The sequence below is a fragment of the Chiloscyllium plagiosum genome, unplaced genomic scaffold, assembly GCF_037043375.1.
Source record: "Chiloscyllium plagiosum isolate Xiang-an unplaced genomic scaffold, Cpla_swu_hap1 HiC_scaffold_5, whole genome shotgun sequence".
NCBI lineage: Eukaryota > Metazoa > Chordata > Chondrichthyes > Orectolobiformes > Hemiscylliidae > Chiloscyllium > Chiloscyllium plagiosum.
Window position 1 is genome coordinate 117,205,027 of NW_028270143.1, and position 20,366 is coordinate 117,225,392.

At 41.7% G+C, this 20,366-nt stretch overlaps 1 protein-coding gene across 5 annotated transcripts in view; it reads right to left on the reverse strand.

Annotated features, from left to right (window-relative positions):
- The window catches only part of LOC122550131 (NEDD8 ultimate buster 1-like), a 41,265-nt gene extending 25,411 nt beyond the window's left edge, over positions 1 to 15,854 (reverse strand). For 2 of the 5 annotated variants that reach the window (XM_043690762.2, XM_043690760.2), the window contains exons 1-7: positions 15,718 to 15,854; positions 6,151 to 6,280; positions 3,753 to 3,911; positions 3,123 to 3,190; positions 2,508 to 2,578; positions 1,780 to 1,962; positions 1,097 to 1,185 (exon numbers count right to left, since the gene is read on the reverse strand). In XM_043690762.2, the coding sequence (XP_043546697.1) occupies positions 1,097 to 1,185; positions 1,780 to 1,962; positions 2,508 to 2,578; positions 3,123 to 3,190; positions 3,753 to 3,911; positions 6,151 to 6,280; positions 15,718 to 15,824 (807 nt within the window). In that variant the 5' untranslated portion in view covers positions 15,825 to 15,854. Of the gene's footprint in view, positions 1 to 1,096; positions 1,186 to 1,779; positions 1,963 to 2,507; positions 2,579 to 3,122; positions 3,191 to 3,752; positions 3,912 to 6,150; positions 6,281 to 6,894; positions 6,914 to 8,628; positions 8,777 to 15,452; positions 15,676 to 15,717 lie in introns of those variants that run through there. The other 3 variants (XM_043690763.2, XM_043690764.2, XM_087987575.1) reach the window with 3 other exon arrangements.
- Positions 15,855 to 20,366: the final 4,512 nt, after the last annotated feature.

Consider the following 20,366-nt stretch of genomic DNA (forward strand, 5'->3'; position numbering starts at 1 on the left):
TTTTCCAGCAACACATTTCCAGCTCTGATCTCCAGCATCTGCAGACCTCACTTTCTCCTCAGCCACATTAGGGAGATTTAAACAATCCTTAGATAAGCACATGGATGATTTTGGGATAGCGTAGGGGACGAGCGGAGAATAGATCACAGGTCGGCACAACACAGAGGGCTGAAGGGCCTATTCTATGTTCTAAGACTTACCACACCCTTAGACAAGCTGATCCAGTATAAATACAACTGGAAAATTACCAGGTACATCCTACACACATACAAGACAAATCCAATCCAGGGCCAATTACCATTACATCAGTCTACTCTCAAATCATTAGTAGTAAAAAAGGTAATGAAAGGTGTTATCAATAGTGCTATCAAGCAGCATGTGCTCACTGACACCCAGCTTGGGTTCTGCCAGGGCCACTCCTGACTTCATTATTGCCTTGGTTTAAAACAGGGACTAAAAACAAAAAAAAAGGAACTCCAGAGGTAAGGGGAGAGAGTGACTGCCCTTGACATTAAGGCAGCATTAGACTAAACGTAGCATCAAGGAGTCCTGACAAAACTGCTATCAGAGGGGAAAAAAAAAAAGGAAAATCTCCAATGTTTGAAGTCATCCCTAGAAAGATGATTGTGGTTTTGGAGATCAGTCATCTCAGCTGCTGGATGGTTGTGCAGGCATTCTTCAGTAGTGTCCTAGGCCCACCTACCTTGAAGCTGCTGCTTTGATGACCTTCCCTTCTTCATAAGGTCAGAAATGGGAATATTTGCACAGTATTCAACATATTTCATAACTTGAGATACTGAAACAATCCATATCCAAAAATCAGCAAGACCTAGGAATATCCAGGTTTGATCTGGCAAGTAACAATCATGCTACACAAATGGCAGGCAATGACCATCTCAAACAAGAATGAACTTAACTATTGCTCCATGCCATTAACAATGAATCTCCACTATCAACATCCTTAGGGTAATCGTCAACTAGGAATTGAATTAAACCAATCACAGAAATACTGTAGCTTTAAAGGGTAAGTCAGAGGCTAAACTAGAGGACTGTATTATGTTCTTAAAAATTTATTCGTTACATGCAAATCACTTACCTTTTTTTCTGCAGCAGGAATAGGGATTGGCCGCCCTTTCTGATCTGCGATTTCTAAGTATGGAACATTACTGAGATCTGTATTTTCACCTAGAAGAGAAAAATGTTCCATTTATTTCAAACACCCACTCAAAATAAAGTCTACAAATTAAAAAAGTGTTCAAGTTAATAATGAATAATGAAATATCACACGGTCAACTGGAGTCCACACCCCTATGTAATCCAAGGATATTGGCAAATTTTCAGCAACAGGTTTCACCTAACACCTTTAAGAGCACATGAAGGATTGCTATATGTCATCATCTTTCCTCACTGAAGTCAGAACAGGCACAAATTGTTCCCATGCTGTTGAAAACTTCACATATTTCAAATGTTGCTAGGAAAGGCAAGCAAAACAATGGTTGCTCTTCCTGCTCACAAAACACTCTCTCCCTCTCCCCCCCCCCACCCCCCCCCCCCCATACTACCCCCCTCATAACCCCAGCTGATTCACTTACTAAATCTACTGAAAATTATTACAGACAGAATGTTGAAGGGGTTAGTAGCAAGGCAAGAGAATTTCAGGACATGATATAAATCACACATGACTCAGACAGTAATTAATTACTGGTTCCATAAACATGAGGGATAGGAAATTTTATCCCAAATTATTTATTTATTTAAAGAAAAATAAGATAAGCTTACCATGCTGAGCTAAGATTTCAGCACCCTTTCTGGTCCTAGATATTTTGGCTTTCCTCTCATCCTGTTCTTTCATCTCCTCTTGATAATTTATCTCCTGTTCTTTTGCTTCTTCTTCAGTCAGAGTTATTTGCATAACCATAATTAACGAATTATTTTTTACATTCTGTTCGGCAAGCGATCGATCTGAAAAAAAATGAGACTTTTGCCATGAAAAATACTATATGACATTGTGTATTGTGACATTAAATTTCTATAAGTTTATTGGAATGGGAAGGACCCAGTTTAATTTTTCCTTAAAATTTTTCCTTAAAACTACTGATCTCTGCTTTGTTACTGAACAGAGCAGGTTTGTTTTAGTTTAGAAATATCAGCATATATTAAGCATGTAAATACATTAAATTCTAATGGTCAAACCTACAAAATAATTGAACCAGAAGCTGAAGTCTGTGATTCAGTTAAGGAAAATTGTCCATTGCTACTTAGATTAGCAAGTGACAAAACAATGAAAATGATTTCCTATAGGGCACCACAATTACTTAGCTAATTATCTATTGGTAAGAACATGACATCCACAATAAAGGAAAGGTCTCACAAGGCCTTTACTTGTGGATTAGAACCCAGACAGTGATTAATGTGGGGAAGTCACTCGAAGGACTGGAGGTTAATACAGATCTTCTTTGCGGACTTAGTATTGTTCCATTCTAATAATATTATTGCAATCCACTTACCCATTTTAAGAACTTTGGAGTTCATTATGAGTTTAACATGTTGTTCATTCATTCCAGTCAATTTCGCAATTCTGTGCAGGAATGAAAGTACGATTATGGAGATGCAATTCTCAAAAAAGGCATGACTATAAAAGACTATAGTCCAACTTCTATTGCTTATACCAGTGTGAAGAAATGCAAGGTAGCAAAGTAGGCATTTTAAAGACATCTGGTCTCTTTGGTATTTTTAGATAGTTTTGCCTTACTACCCTCAGTTTCTAAAAAGTTATTTTATTTCCCAGCACAAAGTATAAACTGCATAAAGTAAACCAATGTTAGCATACAATCCATTTATCAAAGCCTGCATTTTGTCTTGTAAAGTTTTATCATTTGTAGCAGCAATACAATACAGGCTTTGATAGCAATGCCCAATTCCAGAAAAAAAATCTATTCTCTATTACATTTTAATAGAGTAAAAATAGGAATGAAATTTTATTTTAAAAAGTAGATACAAATAACATTTGCTAATAAGTGCATATGGAAGAAATCACATTTGTTTTATAATGCACCAATCTTAAACTGATAATTGTAACCATCTTCTAAAGAATTCACAGCTCAAACAGGCACAGGACTTACTCAGCTCTTAGATCTTTGGCTGAAATGTTTAGTTTAGTTGTCAACTTAGTTTTTTCTTTTCTTTTTGTCTGCAATATTAAAAACAATAGTTTTCAAACTGTATTCACTGATATATTCTAAATCATATTAATAAACCATATTTTAAGTTTTGAAGAGAACAGCCAGCAACTATAAAAAGTCAGTTTTAAATCTAGTTGCTAAAAGTCTGCATGATTTGGAGATGCTGGTGTTGGATTGCGGTGTACAACGTTAAAAATCATAACACCAGGCTATAGTCCAACAGGTTTATTTGGACGCACTAGCTTTCGGAGGGATGCTCCACAGCCATCTGAAGGAGCACCCCCTTGAAAACTAGTGCTTCCAAATACACCGGTTGGACTATAACCTGGTGTTGTGTGACTTTAAAATCAAACTCTGCAAGTACCCTGCACAGAGCAAAAGTTATTTGAACAAGGATCTGGAGTTTCTCTGTTAAAAAAGGTTCTTCAATTTAAAAAAAAAAGGTAAATAATTGTAGCAAATGTTATTTTTGACTTGGAAAGAACAAATGTCACTCAGATACAAATGGAGTTTCAGATCAGAGTTCATTAAATGGTTGCAACATTACAAATGAAACAAAAAGTCACTTACATGACTAGTATAATTGATACGGATTGTCGCAAGTCCAGTGTCCTCAAATGTCTTTTTTGCATTCAAGCCTTGCAGTGAATTACACCTCAAATTTTCAAGAATATTTTCCACCATACTCGAATCAATGCACAACTGTAATGCATATTTCTCACCCAGAATCTGATTGGAAAAAAGGAGATTTTAAAGAATCACTTTTATTCTTGACATAAATTTAAATACTCATGCCAACACTTCATGAGATTATACAAGTATTGATCAGTAACAAACACAAGTAAACACTGAAGAAATTCAGCAGGTCCAGCAGCTTCTGTGGTGACAGAAACAGAGTCACCATTTTTAAAACTTAGTCTTAACTGTTTCTGTCCAAAGAAGCTGCCAGACTTGTTTAATTTCTCCAGCATTTAGTTTGTTTCAGATTTCCAGCTAATGCAGCATTGCACTCATATTCAAGTGTAGATTAGTGATTAACAAAGCCTATCTACCAGGCAAGCAACAAACCCTTGGTATTCATCACCAGAATGATAGCACTGAATACTACCTTTAATTTGGTTATTATTGCTTAATAGCAGAACCAAATAACTTTTAATCTATTCTGTATATCACATGGCCCAAAAGCTGCAAACAAAAAAAAGTGGATATTCACTGAATCAAATGTTTTTAATGCAATCCATTTTCTCTACATCAAGTAAAGTGCTTTTTTTTTTAAAAAAAAACAGAATTGAAATAACTACAGTAAAAAAAAGAGAAATGTAAGTATGGGAAATCCCAGTTTACCCACAAGACATGGGTTCAAGCATCTGGTTGCAGAAATGCATTTACTGCATTGGTAATGAAATTTAATTTTTAAGTGTGACTGTTTTTGATCTCTAGGATCTTACAGCACAGAAAGAAGCAATTCAACTGTCTATCTACTTTGTCCAATTCCCTGCCCTATCCCCATAACTAAGAATAACAATTTTCCAAATTTTGAATTTTTTTTAAAGTACAGAATTTGGTTCAACCACTCTTGCAGACAGTATATTCCAGATCTTAAATAAATACTGCCGGTTTAAACAAGTGATAAAAAAAGTTATTAACCAAGATCCTTATCAACAGTCTATGCTTACCTGTGTCTCATTGCAGTTAATAAAGTATAATAAAGCAATGTTTATTTATCAGGGTAGGTTATTCCAGGTGAAAGCTTAAAAAAAAACGATGTTCAGGTTTTAAGAATTGAAAAGTATATATATAAAAAACACCCTGAAAGTTCATGATTATAGGTGCAGCTGGTTAGTTGGTTTTAATGTTGTTTTATAAAACAAAATCAGCTGCAGGATTTTTTTTTAGATTACTTACAGTGTGGAAACAGGCCCTTCGGCCCAACAAGTCCACACCGCCCCGCCGAAGCGCAACCCACCCATACCCCTACATTTACCCCTTACCTAACACTACGGGCAATTTAGCATGGCCAATTCACCTGACCTGCACATCTTTGGATTGTGGGAGGAAACCGGAACACCCGGAGGAAACCCACGCAGACACGGGGAGAATGTGCAAACTCCACACAGTCAGTCGCCTGAGGCGGGAATTGAACCCGGGTCTCTGGCGGTGTGAGGCAGCAGTGCTAACTGCTGTACCACCGTGCCGCCCACAATGTTATTTTAGTTTCACTTAACATTCAACCACTCTAGGATTTTTCATTATAATGGCGATGAGGTTGTTGCAAAACAAGTAGCAGGTAGACATTATCACCACCAGAAACATTATTTGAAACTCTCTTCTCCCTAGAATTTGCAGAATGGATCCATGAGCTAGGGTTAAGTTCTTGCCAATAATACTTTGCAAATGCTCCTGGTGTTAAGGTTGATGTAAAAGGGATATCAGTTCTGTAAATAAAATTTAAAGATTAATTTTCTTATTTTCAGATGATTTTAATGGTTAGACAAAGCTTTAAAACATGGGCAAATAATCCATTGATATTTTCATCTGTACACCGCTTCATAATTTTCCAACAAATACACTTATGTACCTTCAATGATCATTTTAAAATATTTTATTTTATCTGTTTCTATAAAATTGATCCCATACTAGAATGCTTTCTGAAAACATTCACAGCATGAAGTTCACACTGCAAGAGAGAGTGTGCGCGCTGCTGTTTTGGACTGCTTTCTCTTTGCAGATATAGGACCAGTGTTAAGATAACAATTGTATCTTCAAACAAAAAAAAAATGCACAAACACCTTTACAGCCAGACATTGCTAAGAGTAGAAACACCTTGAAAAGACAGCATATTCCATGGACAGTTTGTTGTTTAGTGAGAAGTGGAGTTTCCCTCGCAAAAGAAATCTGACATTGCTGGTTACTACATATTTGCATGTGCAAGATGTTTCTTACTAGTACTGCAACTTATGTTCCATACTTTTAGTTCTGGTGAAGCATCTTTATTTTCGGCTGTATAAGGAGGCTCCCAAAGTTTGACCTTTTCGTTCTCCAGTAGTGACCTAACTTGGTCCTGAACCACATTCTCTGGTGGGCCGTCAGTTGCCATTCTAAAGAAAGAATAAAATAAAATCCCAGTTAAAATATTGTATTGCAACCAACACTTCGAACAAATATTCTATTACTATTAATGAACCTGCCCTGTAGTTAGTGATTAAACTCAATAAAAGCCCATTTCATGATATTGATACAATGCAATCTAGGAATTAGGTACAACAGGAAGCTAGCAAGCAATTAAACTGGTTTCTCACAATTCAGGATTTCTGTAATTCCACACTAAACATACTGAAAACGAGGAGGGAAATAAAGCTAACTGGCTCAAGATTAACATCACTCAAGGAATCTATTTTAAATTTCAAAAATACTTTTTGTAAAAAGTATATTACATATATAATACATTAATATGTAAAAAGTATAAAACACACACGAAGAATGTAGTTCAGTTTTGTACAAAGGAAACAAAAAAAAGTCACTGGAGTTTCATTCAATCCAAACAAACAAACAATCCAGAGGCATCTTGCTTATACAAGACTACACACTAAGATGGATTTGAGACACTGGGAAGGTTTGATAACTGAATGGACCCCCATTTAACTTTAGCAGAAAGATCTCATACAGCAGCTGCCCCAAGCTTTAGTGCATCATTCAGTATGTAGTCCTGGACCTTGGAATGTGCCAGTCTGCAACGGCTGGTCAGGGCCAGCTCCTTGCTCTAGACGGCTGAAAAGATTTTCAGGCAGACCACTCTTTCGCCGAGTTAATGATCCTCCAGGTGCAGTCGACGTGTCTGTGTGTCCCAGGAAACAGACCGTAGAGCACAGAGTCTGCGTCATGGAGCTGCTTGGGACAAATCTTGACAAAAATCATTATCTTACTCCAGACTTCCTTTGCAAAGGCGCATTCCAGAAGGGGATGCAAGACATTCTCATCTCACCTGCAGCCACTGAGAGGGCAGCATGCGGTGGCACAGTCAGACTGGGCATACAAGGATCTCACAGATAGTGCCTCTCTTACCATCAGCTAAATGACTTCTTGGTGGAAGGTTCTGGTGGTGATGAGATATTCTGCTAAAATGACTTTGTCTGCTCAGGGAACCACGTGACAGGGTCCATCCCCTCCTTTCCCTGCAAGGATGCTACATGCTGACTGGAGTGTGGAAACAGGCCCTTCGGCCCAACAAGTCCACACTGACCCGCCGAAGCGAAACCAACCCATACCCCTACATTTACCCCTTACCTAACACTACGGGCAATTTAGTATGGCCAATTCACCTGACCCTGCACATCTTTGGACTGTGGGAGGAAACCGGAGCACCCGGAGGAAACCCACGCAGACGCGGGGAGAACGTGCAAACTCCACACAGTCAGTCAGTCGCCTGAGGCAGGAATTGAACCCAGGTCTCAGGCGCTGTGAGGCAGCAGTTCTAACCACTGTGCCACCGTTGCCCTGCTATAAGAAAGATAGAGGCTTTGGAGAGAGTGCAAAGAAGGTTTACCAGGATGACTGGAGGGTTGAATAACCTCACAGAAGCGGCGGGGGGGGGGGGGGGGGGGGGGGGGGGGGCGGGGGTGGAGAAAAGGAACGGAACAGACCTGATCGAGGTATACAATAAGAGGAAATGGATAGAGTCAATAGCCAGAGACTTTTCCCCAGGGCAGGATTGACTGGTACGAGGGGTCATAGGTTTAAGATGGTAGGAGAAAGGCTCTTTACGCAGAGAGTTGTGAATGCATGAAATGCGTTGCCAGCGGTGGTGGTGGAAGCAGAGTCATAAGGGAAATTCAAGCGACTGCTGGACATGGACATGATATCAATGAGTTGAGGGATGCGTACGTTAAGTTATTTTATTTTGCACGACATCATGGGCCAAAGGCCCTGTTCTGTGCTGTAATTTTCTATGTTCTATAGAAAGGTGCCTTCTTGAACCAATGCTCTTGCTGGCTGGTGAGGAGGTTAATGTGCTGAAGTCGATGCAGTCCATCCCGTGGATGATACACACTACTGTGACTGTGCATTGATGGCAGAGTGAGTGCGTATTTGTGTGTGTATTTGTGTGTGTATTTGGTGTCAATTAAGTGGGTTACTTGGTCCTAGGTAGCATCGAGATTGATTGCTGTTGGAATTGTGCTCTAGACAAGTGGGGAGCAATGACTTGCACTTGGGAGGAGTCAGTTGGTGAGTTGCTCAGATTTCTAGCCTCTAATCTGCTCTAAAATCAGTGAGTACATGGGGCTAATAGAGTTCATTTTCTGATCAATGATATGGACAGTGGATGACTCAGATTGTGAAGCCACTGGGGAAAGTGGATAGATTCTCTTTTGTTAGAGACAGGTGCTGCTTGGCATTTGTGGTACATTGGCCACATATTAGCTTCAGTATGATCATTGTCCATTCCCACCTTCAACATCTTGAGCATTCTTTAGTACTGAGCATTTTTGATGTTCGCACAAATGTCACCTTCTGAAGAGCAGGACATTGTTGCAGCTGAAGGTGCTCAGGCCTAAGATACTACCAAGGAACCCTTGCAGTGAAGTACAGGAACAGAGATAATTAATCTTCAGAAATCTCAACCATGTCAAATGTGTTCCAAAACAGCAAGAGCTTTCCCCCAATTCTCACATCCCACTTTTTGGCTGGCTACTTGGTGACATAGCCAAATCAAATGTTGCCTTGATGTCAAAGGCTATCACACTCACATTCAGCTCACTCTGTCCACACTTAAACCAATGCTACACTGAGGTTAGCAGCTGAGGTAGAATTGAATGTCAGTGAGCAGGTGACAGACTGAAAGTGCAGGCGTCAGTTCAACAACATTGTTGAATCATCTCCAACTTGCTACAGTGAAGACTAAAGAAAGTGTGTGGTGCTGGAAAAGCACAGCAGGTCAGGCAGCATCAGAGGAGCAGGAGAGTCGACATTTCGGGCAAAAGCCCTTCTTTAGGAATCATTCAGAAACTAAATTTCCAGCATCTGCAGTCCTCACTTTCTCCACGATCAAGAGTAACCTGATGGGGCTATAATTGGCCTGAATCCATTTGGTCTTTGTGAAATTATGCATGTTGCAGATGCTGGTGGTGTTGTAGTTATAGTGGAACAGTTTAACTTGTGGTGCAATTAGTTCTGGAGCATAGCATTTCAGTACAACTGCGAGAACTTTTCCAGCCCCAACAAACTTCACAATATGTAGCAGCTTCGGATCATGGTTGGAAAAAAACTTCTCTGATCAGGACACTAAGCTGATGACCCACTTAGCAAATCTGGATGAAGGTGAGAGCTAAACTCTGTTCACCACAGCATAAGCCACTGTCTTGAGATGGAAGGCTATGACTGACACTTAGCACTGCTGCCTCACAGTGCAAGGGTCCCAGGTTCAATTCCAGCCTCGAGTGATTGTGTGGAGTTTGCACATTTTCCCTGTGTCTGCGTGCGTTTCCTCCAGGTGCTCTGGTTTCCTCCCACAGTCCAAAGATGTGCAGGTTAGGTGAACTGGCCATGCTAAATTACCCCATAGTGTTAGGTACATTAGTCAGAGGGAAATGGGTCTGGACGGGTTACTCTTCAGAGGGTCAGTGCAGACTTGTTGGGCCAAAGGGCCTGTTTCCACACTGTACAGATTGAGCTAATCTAATCTAATATAGCATTCAAGAAAAACTACTCTACGGTGGTCGGTATTAGGATTCTCACTGATGGGTCCCACCACCAAGGAAATGATAGACAGGCAGTGGTCTCAATAGGGAACTTTATGCAGTCTGCCGTACCATGTAAAAGCATGGGTCACATTAGTATATCACCATTCTTTAGTTCAAGCTTTTTAAGAATGGGGTAGGGGATAAAAAGAGGAGAATCAGCCAGCAAATGGGTTTAGTCAAAGTGACTGTAGTTTGCATTGCTCAGTGAATTTCCAGTTGGTCACAAAAGTTCACTTTAGGAACACATTAGGAGCAGGGGTAGGCAGTTCAGCTCTGAGCCCACTCTGCCGTGCAACACAATCATGGCCGATCTTAGCTCAGTCTCAACTCCACTCTCCTGCATGCTCCCCATTGCCCTTTATCATGTTTCTGACAAAACAAACCAGATCTATTTCTTTACACAGTCAGAATCTGGACAACACAGACAGGCCCTTTTGCCCATGCTAACCAAGATGTCCATCCACACTAATCCCATTCCCCTGCACTTAGCCCATATCCTTCTCATCCTTTCCAATCCATGTATTTGTCCAAATGCCTTTTAAAATGTTGTTAATGTATCCACCTCAACCACTTCAACTGGTAGCTCATTCCATATGTGTACCACCCTCTGCATATCACCTACTTGCCTGGTGGATTGCAGCTCCAAGAATACAACACCATCCAAGACAACCACCCTGTTTGAACAATAAAACAGGTAGCTGTGGGCATTTTCTAAAAGATGGACTACAGCTACTCACCAAGTTTTTTTTACAGCACCTTCTAAATATGCAACTGTGACAAGTTGGACAAAGGAAGTATAAACATGGGAACTTCAACACCTGCAAATTCCTTTCCAAGTCATTCACCATACTGACTTGGAATCATGTTGACATTTCTTCACTGTCAGTGCGTCAAAATCCTGGAACACCCTCCCCAACACGACATGTACTGTAGCAGTTAAGACTGCAGTTCAATACAATTGCTTGAGGATCAGCAGTAAATGCTAGCCTTACTTGTGATAGCTATAACTCCTCGTAAAGCAAAAACTAGTCCAGTTTACATAAATTTATGTATGAAATAAATATCTGTTTAACAATCCACTTTGTCCAACTCTACTTCCACGCTACATAAATCAGAAACATTTCATACAGAATAATAAAGTTGGAGACATAATTAGTTATACAAGTGGTATTTATTTACTGAAAAAAAGTTATAAAAACTGATCTAAAACAGATCCATACAGTCACTCTTTCTTAAAACTGCTACTTGATTCTGCCTGCACTGCACTCTGGGGCAGTGAGTTTCACAGATTTACAACCTTCTGATTCCTCATTTCCATTTGAAATCTACCTACTCTCACTCCATATCTATGACCTCATGTTTGAGACAATCCCACAAGGGGGAAAAACATTTGTTCAACGTCCACCTTATCAATCGCATTGAGCATTTTATATATCCCAATTAGATCCTTGTAAGCCTTCTGTTCATATACCCATCCAGCTGCCTTTTAAAATGTTTAATTGGACCAGCCTCTACCACTTCCTCTGGCAGCTCATTCCATACATGCATCACCCTCTGCATGGATAAGTTGTCCCTCAGGTCTCTTAAAATCTTTCCCCTCACCTTAAATTTTTGCCCTCTAGTTTTGAACTCCCCCACCCTGGAGAAACCACCTTATCTAATTACCCTATCCATGCCCCTCAAGATTTTAATAAACTTCTACAAAGGTCATCTCTTAAACTCCAACACTCCAGAGAAAAATAGCCTCTGCCTATTCAGCCTATCCCTATAGCTCAAACCCTCCAACACTGGCAACAGCTTTGTAAAATCTTTTCCGATCCTTTCAGGTTTCACAGCATACAGCAGAGAGGCCAGAATGACACAGTATTCCGGAAGTGGCTTACCTCCTCCTTTCTGATTGATGCTAGCAACTTCCCCACTACAGAGGTCAAACTAGCTGGTTTACAGTTTTACTTTTTGCTTATTTCCTTTTTTGAATAAGGTTGAAAATATGCTAACCACCTTTCCAGAAATCAGGGGATTTTTGAATATCATAACTAATACATCCACCATCTCCATTGCCACTTCCTTTAATACCCTAGGATGTAGGCCATCAGGCCCTGGGGCCTTATCTGCCTTTAATTTCAACAGTTCTCCCTAATCATACTAACTTCACCAATTCCTGTATTTTTGGAAAGAAATCTTCCATTATGAAAAAAAAAGACAAAATATTGGTTTAGTGCCTGTGCTACCTTTGAGTTTCCCCATTATTACCTCACCATTCTCATCCTCTAAAGGGCCAACACTTGCTTTTTAAGGAGCTTTTGGTGTCAGTACTTACGTTTTCTGCTAGTTTCCCTTAATTGTTCATCTTAGCTCTTCTGATTTTGGTTTTAGTAAACCTTTGCTAACGTTTAAAATTCTCCCAATCCTCCAGAGTGCCACTAACATTTGCAGTATGCTATGCCCCAGTTTTGCCTTTATGTTATCTTTGACTTCCTTGTTAAGCCATAGATTATTTTTCATCTTACAAATCTTCTTCCTCTCGGGGATATATTTTAAATCAGAAGGCATTTAGTATCTGCCAAAGCATCTGCCACTGTTCTTCAACTGTCCTGCCCAGTCAAATTGGCGCAATTCCTTTCAAGCCTGTAAAATTATCTTTCCAACACTAAAACTCTCATATGCAACTCTGTCTTCACTCTTTCAGTTAGAATTTGTAACTCTAGCATATTGCAATCATTCCTTACAAGAGGATCCTTAAATACAAGGTTATTTACCAATCCTTCCTCATAATCCAAAATCTAAAGTAAAGTAACCAGTTCTCTGGTTGACTCCATATGTTGCTCTGAGAAACAATTCCCTCATATGCTCTATCAACCTTTCTCAGAGGCTACCCTTGCCAAGTTGATTAATCAAACCAAACAGCGGCACGGCGGCACAGCAGTTAGCACTGCTGCCTCACAGCGCCAGAGACCCGGGTTCAATTCCCACCTCAGGCGACTGACTGTGTGGAGTTTGCACGTTCTCCTTGTGTCTGCGTGGGTTTCCTCCGGGTGGTCCGGTTTCCTCCCACACTCCAAAGATATGCAGGTTAGGTGAATTGGCCATGCTAAATTGCCCGTAGTGTTAGGTAAGGGGTACATGTAGGGGTATGGGTTGGTTGCGCTTCGGTGTGGTCTTGTTGGGCCGAAGGGCCTGTTTCCACACTAAGTAATCTAATCTAATATGGATGAGCAAATCACCCAAAATTACCATTGTGCCCTTCTCACAAGCCCTTCCTGGCTTATACTGTGCTCTACTTCGGAAGGGATGTTCACGTGTGTGTGTGTGTGTGTGTGTGTGTATATATATAATATCTGAATTCTGTCTTTCCCTTTTAATATTTTCTTGTGCACTGAGCTTTCCACACTCTCCACTCTTATGAATTTGTGATAACACTCAGCCTCATCTCTATCATTTGTAGTAGTCCTGGCTGTTATTTTCCAACTTTTAAAGAAAAATGAAAAATACTCAGGACTTGACGATTGCTGAAAGAGACATTTTACTAAGGCTTTGTTTCTTGCACGCATCAGGACATTTCAAGAATACTAATTCAGCAGGAAAACCAAAATTTATACTGCAGGTTGGTTTTCCCCTTGGCTTTGTATTCTTGAAAGGTCTTGAGTATAACACAAAAAGCTTAAACAAGATGTGACTTTTTAAAGCAATTCTCAGTTTTCTACTGTGAAACAACTCAATTTTTTCCTTTAGATCAACTTTTACAGTTAAAACTATAATTGCATACATGTCATGAAAACAAACTACCCAATAAGACAATGTACAAGACCAGCCTTTTGTGTTGTACTTTCGATATCTAAAGCTGGGGATTTCCAACCAAAACGCATTAGATCATAGAACAGGTTGTGTTAAACAAAGTCCGTGCAATAAAATAATTCACTTTGTCCAGAGTTCCAGAATACACTCACAAAACTGTTCTAATCTTGAATATTAATCAGTGATGTGATATTTATTGGATCAGAAACAAGAGGAAGTTGTCTCAATTGTTAAATAGGTAGGAATACAAAAAAGGAAATCTGTTAAAAAAAGCTCTAAGTGCAACTTGTTAGGCGTACATCACAGTACAGTGTACAATGGTTAATAATAGTTTCATTTTCATTTTATAGGAAAAAATGTTACACATTTTGAAATTAGGGAGTAAGCTCAGTGTTAGAACATAGAACATAGAAGAATACAGCGCAGTACAGGCCCTTGGGCCCTCGATGTTGCGCCGATCCAAGCCCACCTAAACTACACTAGCCCACTATCCTCCATATACCTATCCAATGCCCGTTTAAATGCCCATAAAGAGGGAGAGTCCACCACTGTTACTGGCAGGGCATTCCATGAACTAACGACTCGCTGAGTGAAGAACCTACCCCTAACATCAGTCCTATATCCACCCCTCCTTAATTTAAAGCTATGCCCCCTTGTAATACCCGACTCAATACGCGGGAAAAGGTTCATACTGTCGACCCTATCTAACCCCCTAATCATCTTGTACACCTCAATCAAGTCACCCCTAAACCTTCTTTTCTCTAGTGAAAACAGCCCCAAGTGCCTCAGTCTTTCCTCATACGATTTTCCTTCCATACCAGGCAACATCCTGGTAAACCTCCTCTGCACCCGTTCCAATGCCTCCACATCCTTCCTATAGTATGGCGACCAAAACTGCACACAATATTCCAGATGCGGCCGTACCAGAGTCTTATACAGCTGCATCATGACCTCAGGACTCCGGAACTCAATTCCTCTACCAGAACCAGAATAAGAGTCCCAAAGAATGTTGTGTACTTAAGATTTGTAGTCCTTGTTTTTAAGATTCAATTAACTGTTCAAATGCTAGAAGAAGCTAGAGCTTGTTTCAAAACAGACAACTTTGCAGAGGTATCCCAAGGGAGCCTGGCCCCATCCACACAACAGGATTTACCCTTTTTAGTAAGGACGACTAGGTCAGTAAGGAAATCTGTACTGTCCTCACTCCCAAGAACTGAAGTCAAGTAGAGACTGACCAACAAATAAATTTTCTGCTGTCTGCTGAGATGCTCTTTAAACTAAAGAGAGGAAACCCACGCAGATATAGGAAGAATGTGCAAACTCCACAGAGTCACCCGAGGCAGGAATCAAACCTGGGTCCCTGGTGCTGTGAGACTAATGTCCAAAAAACGGAATTATTAAATATAGAGCTAAAATATCTAACCACTAAATCAAGTTATATGCAGTGCTAATCAGACTTCGAAATACTAATCAATCAGCACATTCCCCTCTCACCCCAATAGACTGAATTAGATGCCGTGAAAAGACAGGTGAGATTAAGAACACTTGCAGTCCAGCACGTAGTGGTTTCGGTTTGTCTAGCCGGTCCTCCCGAGTGTTTAGGGGGCTTTGTGAAAGATTTGTTTGAAGATTGAACTGTGCAGCCCGGAAATGTATGTCAGTGCTTCAGGCGAGAGGAAAGAAGAACAGATGATTTGATGGCAAAAGGTTAAAGAAAGTAAGTCGGATGATTTGTCACCTGGAGAGGAGCAAATTATGCCTGGTCAGTCAGTCCTCGGCTGGCCGCTAACCCAGGCCAGAGGGGTGAAGCCGTTGCCAAAAACCGAAAGCGTCAGTCGGCGCAGATCCCCAATACCCGGGGCTGCTGTTGATATAAGCCGTTACAGGGGGCAAGGTGTCCAGGCTTTAGTTATCCCACCGTTGTACGGGGTGGGTAGGCCCAAGCTGCCGGCTGTACTGCGAAAGGGCTGTGGGAAACTATGCACCGGCCGAGCGTTCCTTACCTTCTTCCCTCTTTCTCTGTGCCAGATACCTCAGCAATCACCTCTCTCTTTTTGTTGTTATATTGATCACGTGACAAAGACACGGTAGGTGACGATTTTATTCTCATCGACCGGCTTCAGGCGTGACCTGACGTCACGGCCAGGGGCGGGGTTATATTCGCTCCGCCCTTCGCCCTAAACCGTGACTTTCCGTTCCGCCCCTTCCTCTGGCCCCGCCCCGTGAACTTCGGCTCCAGCTCACCCTTTTCTCCGGCCCCGCCCATTTCAGTGACGGCACGCCCCCTTCCGTGATCTTGTATGGGCTGGTTTCGATAAAGAATCAGGGTCAAGCAAGTATATTCAATATGAAATCAAAAATTGCTGGCGAGAATCAGCAGGTCTGACAGCATCTCTGGGGCGAATGCAGAGTTAACGTTTCGAGTCCGGTGGCTCTTCATCAGAACTGAATGATATTCAATGTAACTGTCGCCAGGCAGATTCAGTATTTCCGTCTTTATTTCACTGGACGTTTATTATATTTCTACACTGCAGCCCGTTAGTAGCATGCACTCATTTACTTTCTAATATTTAACAAATCCATACATAGACCGAGTTTATGACGTCAGAGATAACGGATCGTGTCCCTCACGCAGACCGCGCCCTCTCAACAATGCCGACCCCGCCTGACCAGCCCCACTCAATAAAAGCCCTCCCACCTCCCCTCAACTATGCCTTCCCAACTGACCACGCCCACACAAAGACCCGCCCACCTCCTTGCACTGACCACGCCCCCTCAGCAATGCACTCCCCACCTGGCCACGCCCACACAAAGACCCGCCCACCTCCTTACACTGACCCCGCCCCCTCAACACTGCTCTCCCCACTTGACCACGCCCACTCAATGACCCGCCCACCTCCTTACACTGACCACGCCCCCTCAGCAATGCGGTCCCCACTTGACCACGCCCACTTATTAAAAGCCCGCCACCTCCTCATTCCTGAAGAAGGGCTTATGCCCGAAACGTCGATTCTCCTGCTCCTTGGATGATGCTTGACCTGCTGCGCTTTTCCAGCAACACATTCTTCAGCACCGCCTTACACTGACCACGCTCCCTCAACAATGCCCTCCCCATCTGACCACGACCACTCAGTTAAAGCCCGCCCACCTCCTTAAACTGACCACGCCAACATAACAAAACCCACTTCCACATTGACCACGGTGAAAGTGAGGACTGCAGATGCTGGAGATCAGAGTCAAGATCAGAGTGATGCTGGAAAAGCACAGCAGGTCAGGTAGTATCCGAGGAGCAGGACAATTGCCCGAAACGTCGATTTTCCTGCTCCTCAGAAGCTGCCTGACCTGCTGTGCTTTTCTAGCATCACTCTAATCTCTATAATGGACATGCTGACCAGCCCCCTTAACCAAGATTGCTCACCCACACTGAACAACGGTCCCCTGCACTAACCATGCCTCCTTCCCTAATCCTGAATTTCAAACGAATTCTTGCCAAAGTCCAGCCTTGTGACTGCTTGCTCTGCCCATTAATCACAATAACCACACCCTCTTCTGCAGGCCCACCATCCCCCCCCCCCCACCAAAATCCGAAACAACTGCAAATGTGACAGATGGGTACCACGAGGCGTGGATTATTTTATTTCCCCCTCTGATTGTATTTTGATTTAATCCCTACCCTCACCTTCACTTCTTTGATCACGTAGGCACTGCTTCTAAACACTGCTTGTCACTAGCCACTGTTGTGGAAAAAATATAGAGAATCACCAGGAGACGCAGAGAGTTCCTCAAGAAGTAGGTCTTTTATTTGCAAACAAAAAACTGTGACACCGAGAAAGCAGATTCTCAATGCCCACGAACCTCAGGGTCCATGGATTTTTATATCTTTTTTATCATGTTTCTGTTGGCTTATCAGCATGTCCAACTATATTAATCACTAGCTACACAATAAACCAGTGATGTTAGTTCCCATTATCTCTTTAGTTGTATATTCTACTTAATGTTATTCTAATGTCACAGTTAGGTATTTATTGCTAACTCTGCTACAGTGATCTTCAATTCTAGACTAACCTGTCATGAGAGATATTTAGCTATTCCATCTATTACAATAGTCTCCTGTCTCAAGCTTACTCTACTAACTATTAATTAGATATTTTGATGTCATGTCCCAAATATTTATTGTCCAATCCTGTCATAACACAAGAGAAACTCGCTTTATTACTTGTGTTATCTCATCCCACCATAGTGACCTTTCAGCCTTAACCTTACTCTGCTAATTGGTGTAAGAGCAATCCACTAGTCTTATCCCATTCTACCTTCCACAGACCACAAATTGTCAGTGGTCTTCATGCTTTAACCCTTCCCATGCTTTCATGTTCTTTATTTTCCATACCACTCAGGTGTTTTTTTCTTCTTGGTGATGGAATATGAATAAAGTTTTCTGCACTTGTTTTTCAATGTCTTGCACCACACGCACAACATGGGTGCTGGGGAGAAATAAGCACTTCTGCTATTAGACGGTAGTGTGAGGTTTTCAATATATAAACAGTGGATTTACAATCTCCTTGTCCAGAGGACTGACTCCAAACTGGATGCCACAGCTGATGTACATAAATAAAGAATGTCAGGATAACAGACTCAGTGCTAAAAAAATACTGCAGATGCTGGAAATCAGACCCCAAAATAAAAATTGGCGGAAAAACTCATTGAGGATCAGAGTTAATGTTTCCAGTTCAGTGATTTTTCTTCTGAACTGTTCCCTAGAGTCAGAGATGTACAGCATAAAAACAGACCCTTGGCTCCAACTTGTCCATTCTGACCACATACTCTAAACTAATCCAGTCCCTAGATGTAGGTTTGCTCACTGAGCTGAAAGATTCCATTTCAGATGTTTCGTCACCATTAGTGACATCATTAGTGAGCCTCCAGATGAGGCACTGGTGGTATGGTCCACTTTCTATTTATATGTTTAGGTTTGCTTGGGTTGGTGATGCCATTTCCTGTGGTGATGTCATTTCCTGTTCTTTTTTCAGGGATAAAAAAGTGGTAAATGGGATCCAAGTCAATGTGTCTGTTGATAGCGTTCTGGTTGGAATACCATGCTTCTAGGAATTTTTGTGCATCTCTTTTTGGTTTGTCCTAGGATGGATGTGTTGTCCCAGTTGAAGTGGTATCCTCCCTCATCTGTATGTAAGGATACTAGTGAGAGTGGATGTTCATGTATCTTGATGGCTAGTTTTCTGCCTATTTGTCCAATGTAGCGTTACAGTTATTACAAGGTATTTTGTAAATGACATTAGTTTTGCTTGTTTTCTGTATAGGGTCTTTCAAGTTCATTAGCTGCTGTTTTAGTGTGTTGGTGTGTTTGTGGGCTACCACGATGCCAAGAGGGTCTGAGTAGTCTGGCAGTCATTTCCGAGATGTCTTTGATGTAGGGAGTGTGACTAGAGTTTCTGGATGTATTTTATCTGCTTGTTTGGGTTTATGGCTGAGAAATCAGCGCACTGTATTCATTGCGTAGGTGATTCTCCTCTGCTCTGCGTAGTTCCTCTGTGCTGCAGTGTGTGGTGGCTCACTGAAATAATAATTTTAATGCAGCTTTGTTTGTGGGTGTAGGGATGATTGTTTCTGTAGTTCAGTATTTGGTCAGTATGTGTTGTTTTCCTGTAGACACTGGTTTGAAGTTCCCCATTGGCTATTCGCTCTACTGCAACATCAAGGAATGGCAGTTTGTTGTTATTTTCCACCTCTTTAGTGAACTTTATGCCAGTAAGGGTATTATTGATGGTCTTGAAGCTTTCCTCTAATTTGTTTCATTTAGTGATGACAAAAGTGTTATCCATGTAGCGGATCCAAAGTTTGGGTTGGATGTATGCAGTGTATTCAAAAAGGACGGGTACCCAATGAAGACAGTTCACTATTAATGGCCCACATTCACAGCTCTTGATTCTCCAGGGTGATGTTTACCCATTCTGTTGTCTACCCAACTGCTGTTCTATCCGTTAGCTCCATTTCCCTCCTCAACACCTCATCTTCAACATATACCAATGATTCCCTTCCTACAATCAGTTCTGAAAAAAGGTCTCCATACCCGAAAGGTTAGCTCTGCTTTCTCTCCACAGATGCTGCCAGGCGTGCTGAGGTTTTTCCCAGCAATTTCTGTTTTTGTTTCTGATGAAAATACCTGGTGTGTCTGGGGGAGGGGGGAAGACAATGGAGCAGGTGCTGAGGCCCTAAAATTATTGAACTCAATAAATCTCCAGCTTCCCAAGTGGAAAAAAGATGCTGTTCTTCCAGCTTGCGCTGAACTTCACACACATACACAGATTCTACCAGAGCTAGAGATTCTCCCAGCAATTTCCATTTTTGCTCGACCACAATTTGCTCACTTCCCCTTCGTTGTGCTTGCAACACCCATTAAAGCAGATCCCGAACGCGGCTACATCCCTTGCCCAGTTTTGGCCACGCCCCACTTATAACCCCGCCCCTTTTACCCGCTCCCTGCGTCACTACCCGATTCTTCTCGCTTCCTTCCACCCGTCATGCTCTCCTGAGTCCAGCCACGCCCTTCCCTGGGATTCAGGCCCCGCCCATCCTCGTAATTTTCCCACCCTGTTCATTACGTACAGCGTCAGGCTCCGCCCCTTACCTCAGGCTG